The 5,173-nt window shown below is 42.1% G+C and overlaps 1 protein-coding gene across 1 annotated transcript; it reads right to left on the reverse strand.

The window, feature by feature from the left end:
• Positions 1-407: 407 nt before the first annotated feature.
• On the reverse strand, positions 408-2,199 carry LOC131899120 (protein FAM47E-like). Its single transcript, XM_059250503.1, has one exon. The coding sequence runs from the start codon at positions 2,134-2,136 to the stop codon at positions 841-843; it is 1,296 nt and encodes a 431-aa protein (XP_059106486.1). The 5' UTR covers positions 2,137-2,199; the 3' UTR covers positions 408-840.
• Positions 2,200-5,173: the final 2,974 nt, after the last annotated feature.

The raw sequence follows: 5,173 nt of genomic DNA on the forward strand, positions 1-5,173 counted from the left end.
TAAACACTTAAATGTAATATCTGACATCATAACACCACTATTTGGAAGAAAAGAACACAGGGAGAAATGACTTGGATATTTGTATGAGAATTAACTTTTTGGATATGATATTAAAAGCATAGTCTATGAATGCAAAGAAAGACAAATGAGATACTTCAACACTTTCTTCAGGGAAAAGAAACAAAATAGTAAAAGGTGCTATGAGATTGCAATATTTGCAAATCCCATATGTGATAAGGACTTAATTGTGAAAATATTAAATCATAACTGTTCTCACAGAACATATACAAAGAGAATAAATAAAATTATCTACTGCTTTGTTAATGTTCTGCACAGACAAACAAGTTGAAATTAATATTGCAAAACACCAAAATGAATTTGAAATTAAAATAATTAGTAACAGCTACTATCACAGAAGATGAATTCACATTTATTTGGCTATTGATTACAAGTTTTGGTGGACAAAATAATTGCAACAGTTATTTCATTAAGTTTTAATCCACAGAGAGCTGTTCAAGTTCGCTTTTATTCTGTGTAATTGCAGTGTTTTCAGATTCTTCACACATTGTTAGTGTCATCACTGGATCTTATTTAGACTAATTGTTTTTATTAACGGTTTTATGCATTCTTATAATTGATTCATGTGATGATGTAATATCTTCAATGCTACAAAAACTGTGGAAAAAGTACATGTGAATGTCCATTCCATAATTGACAAAGTAACATATTTGTGAAGGGAAGGCATGACAGATCAATGAGAATTATTTCATTATGTATAATTTGATTGATGTGTAAAATTTGCACAAGATATAGCCAAATAAGACATAATTAGAAAGACATCTAGTTATTTTCTTTCTTCTGTTCCTTTGCTTTTTCTTCTTCTTCTTTATGTTCATCATCGTCGTCATCATCGTCGTCATCACCTGTATCCATGATCCAATAACAATCTTTAAACATGTTTGATGTAGGAGTAGAACATTCATAACCCCATCTCCTCTTCATAAACATCTGCTCCAGGGTGCTTGGTGTAGTTTCTTCCTTGCTTATGAAGTATCTCCAGTCAGTTGGTTCATAAGCTTCTCCAGCTTTTTCTGGATTACCAATGTTTTCACCTTGAAGTTCAAGTTCTTTGGAATCTGTTATAGAGTCTTCATTTTCTAGGGTTTGCAACCGGTGATTTTTCAGGTATGATGATGATTCATACCTAATCTCCTTGCTGGATTTATGAGGATCATGTTGTTTTTGGAGTTTTGTATCGAAGTTGGAGTCCTGTTTGGAGAGTCTGATGTCCTTCCCTTTGCTCGTTTTCTTGCCATACTTGAGATCAAATGTGGGCGGATCCGTTTTCTTGGCAGCTGATTCTTCATAGCTCGGTTGATTTTCATATCCCGTGTCAGTTTGTTTCATGGCATTTCGGTAGTGTTCAGCCCAGTCACGGACGTCATCCCCTCCTTTGTATATGTACTTGTAATAAATAGAACTAAGCATATCCTGGCCCCTGGGTTTGCCGTCATGGAGCCAAGTGCCTTCGCATGACCAGGGAAGCTTGTGAGGTTCCAGATCTAATTTGCCTTGGGACTGTTTGCCGGTGTTGGTGGGCTGCTTAGTTGCTTCCCTGTAATCTTCCCAATATGGCCACTTGTACTCCAGAATCCGGTTAGGTCTTGGTGTTTCCAGCATTTTGATTAATATGTCTGCAGAATTCTCTTCTCCTCGAGGCCAGGGAGTCAGCAGATTCTGATTCTGACGGAAACCTATGTCGTCCCAGAAGGTTCTTCGTGTTTGCTGGACCGGCAAAAGTGGATGATACACTCCCGAGTCATCAATCTGCTTTCTCGGGCTCTTGTTGGCAACCGGACTGGGCATTCCGCGAAAAATCGTAGGGAAAATGGTACCCTCCATGCTGCGTGGGGTCAGCTCTTCACTTGCTGTCCCGACTTTCCTGAAGTCATCTGGCCGTTCCTTAACAGAGGGTCGGTGCTGGCCCTCCACAGAGGTGGGCAACCTCAGCGGCTCTTTCTTATGCTTTACGAAACACTTGGAAGAGTCCTTCCACACAGACTTGCCAGTCGTGTCTTGAGATATTGGCTTTATTGTCCGCCGGGCCTGGTTTCCCGGCATCCTGTGGTCTCCCATATTCCAGACTGTGGGGCCACTGCCTCAACCTCAGGAACTTGTTTTGTTGCGGCTACTCAGTTGCTAGGAGATCTGGACTGAATATCTAGGATTCTACTGTGACAAGCAAGGAAGTGTCCCACCAGCAGTCTCCTCCATTCTGTTCTACAGAGTGTGAACAAAAAAAAAAAAATGCTTTATTTATCGGTCTTTTTCATGGACTTTCAGATTGTTCCTGTCTTGACCTATATTTCAAAGAATGCTTTTATGGAAATGTGTATTTAATATTATTTTATATTTACTTAAAATCATACACAACACACATAAGTGTGTGTGTGTGTGCCTGTGCGTGCCTGTGTGTGTGCCTGCGTGCATGCCTCTGTGTGTGTGTGTGTGTGTGTGTGTGTGTGTGTGTGTGTGTGTATTAAAGGAAGTTGAGGACTGGGCTGGCAATGCTCCCCTCAAGAATGATAGATTAGCAAAACCCCAAGAGTGGGCACCAGAAACCTCCTTTTGAATGGTTGTTCAGATAAGTACAAGTAACTCCCTAAACAAAATAGATTGTAGACAACCTCTTGCCTCTCAGGGGTTGAGGGTAGGCCCCTGTTGCTGAAGATATCATACACTTAGGATGCATGACTAAGATGATTTGACCTGGATCTAGCCAGAAAACCTCTTTCCTACAGTCTAGCTTGCATGGTTCCAGAAAATACAGTGCAAAGTGCCTAGAGAAGGAAGCAGTTAAACACCTCCCACCCAGCTGCAACGCTCGTGAACCATGACAATTACCAGCATGGCAAGCTAGGCATAAAGGTGCAGTGACTGGCACTCACTGTTCTGTGGCAACCGACAGCTCTCTCATTGACTTAAGGGCCACTCAACAGGAGGGAAATCATGCATGGTACTGGAAATCCAGCCAGCTTCCCAGGAGAGTAAGGTCATAGACCTTAGAAAAGAATCTACTTTAGTAGAAAAGCACAGTTCCTTACTACATTCTAAACGTTACCCTTATACCCACAGATAAATACAGCTACCACCTTTCATCAAAGCAGCCTCTCTCTCCAGTAGATGGAGAGCACCACAGAAAACTACAACTAGGCACAATGTAGATATCATCAGATGATGGGGAGCATCTGCAGCTCAGAAAACATCAAGGAAGAGGGGGCAGAAAGTTTATGAGAGCCAGAGGACCAGGAAGTCCGCTGTGAAACAGTCACTCCTAGAAATGGCTGCATAAACAACCAGAACAACAGCAATATCAGTGGACATGTTAACATGGAAAGAGGGAGATTCATGGGGTTCTGCCCCTAGACAAAGAACTACAGGCAACTAATGACTGTTGGGAGAGGGAGAATTAACCTCTCTCAAGAATGAGCCCCACTATTGGTTGTCCAATGCCAAGTGTTAGGCCTTAAACATCTCCAACATCCTGAATCGCCATTGCAACTTGGGCTTTCTCTTTACAGTTTTATGCAGTGGCCTTCCCAGGTGTCCTTACAGGGAAACACCTTGTAGAAGGTGTTTGGAAGGGTCTACACTTGGCTGTACGGTGTGCTTTGATCTTGAAAGGGGGAGGTCTTTTGCCTCTCCCCTTGGCATATTATAAGAAGCCTTTTGAATAAACAATGAGGTGTTTGGGTACTGACCCAGGCCCTCCCAAAGCTATCCTGTGCTTCTGTCTTTCTTCTCGTCATCTAGGTCTCTCTTTCTACCTAATATTTCCTAATTCCTCTGTCCTTCACAAAAGGTGAGAGCTGGGCACCCACAGCTTGGGCCTTTCTAACACTCACCTTTGGGGGATCTCTTAGGACCCATTTGCTGAGCTGTGAGATCAAGCAACATGGATGTGCTTTAAATGTTCTAGTCATCAGGTCTAGTTACAGCCTTGGTCAACAACCAAATACTGTGAGCTTTGAGAGCATACTGTCTGTGAGTGCAGAGCTCTCTGACTGCATAAGCGTTTCCAAGTGAGACCTTAACTGGCTAAGGTGGCTCAATCTGCAAAACAGAAAGGGATAAAAATAAAGCATTGTCTTGAGCCACTACATTCAGGGATGGTTTGTGGTGCGGAAACAGATAACTATAACTGAAATAGAACTGAGGAGGGACCCAGATTTCCACTCCCTTACTCACAATGCGACACACAGTTTCTTGAACTACTCATTCAAAGGAAATATTTTAAGCAAAGCCAACCAAACTTATGCATTCAACTGCATTCCTTGATGATTTTTCCTACTTCTAACTTCTCTAATCCTGTACTTCCTTTTAAAATTAGAATGTCAATAACCAGGTGTGTCAGTTGTTAATAGTGTGCTTACATTCATGTAACCTCATAAAACCCTCATGAAAGCCGGGCGGTGGTGGCGCACGCCTTTAATCCCAGCACTTGGGAGGCAGAGGCAGGCAGATCTCTGTGAGTTCGAGGCCAGCCTGGGCTACCAAGTGAGTTCCAGGAAAGGCGCAAAGCTACACAGAGAAATCCTGTCTTGAAAAACCAAAAAAAAAAAAAAAAAAAAAAACCCTCATGAGGTCTTTTCTGTAGCTAGCTCCATTTATGGATGAAGAAGCTGATCCAAAAGACTATAGGTTGCTCTTCACAAACTGATGACAAGGACCCTTTGCTAAAGACAACATCTACATGATTGATTGAACACAGAGAGTTTGAGCTGGTGCCTACCTAGAGCCTTCACCCCTACTGACTAGTATTCATGGTACTGGAAGGTACTCTGCATACTACCAAAACAGAAACTCAAATACCAACCCAGCTACAAACCCTTCCATCTACAATGGTGTCTGTCCCATAGGCAAGACATGCTAGTGCAATGGTGGCATACAGCTTGTGGGAGTAACCAACCAATATCTGCTTTGACATAAGGCCCCCTCCACGATATAGAACCCTTCCGAGATGTAGCTTGGGTGACCAAGTACCTAAGACTAAATAGCCCAGAGACCTAGAGGAACACCAAATACTACTGTTTTACTAAAGGAACATAGCAGTAAAATGACTCCTAATGACATTCAGATATACTCCTAGTTCAGTGACTTGCTCAACCATCAT

The sequence above is a fragment of the Peromyscus eremicus genome, chromosome X (assembly GCF_949786415.1).
Source record: "Peromyscus eremicus chromosome X, PerEre_H2_v1, whole genome shotgun sequence".
NCBI classification, from domain to species: domain Eukaryota; kingdom Metazoa; phylum Chordata; class Mammalia; order Rodentia; family Cricetidae; genus Peromyscus; species Peromyscus eremicus.

What these genes read in the sequence shown, in the direction of transcription:
- LOC131899120 (XM_059250503.1), bottom strand. Translation starts at nt 2,136, where the DNA reads ATGGGAGACCACAGGATGCCGGGAAACCAGGCCCGGCGGACAATAAAG.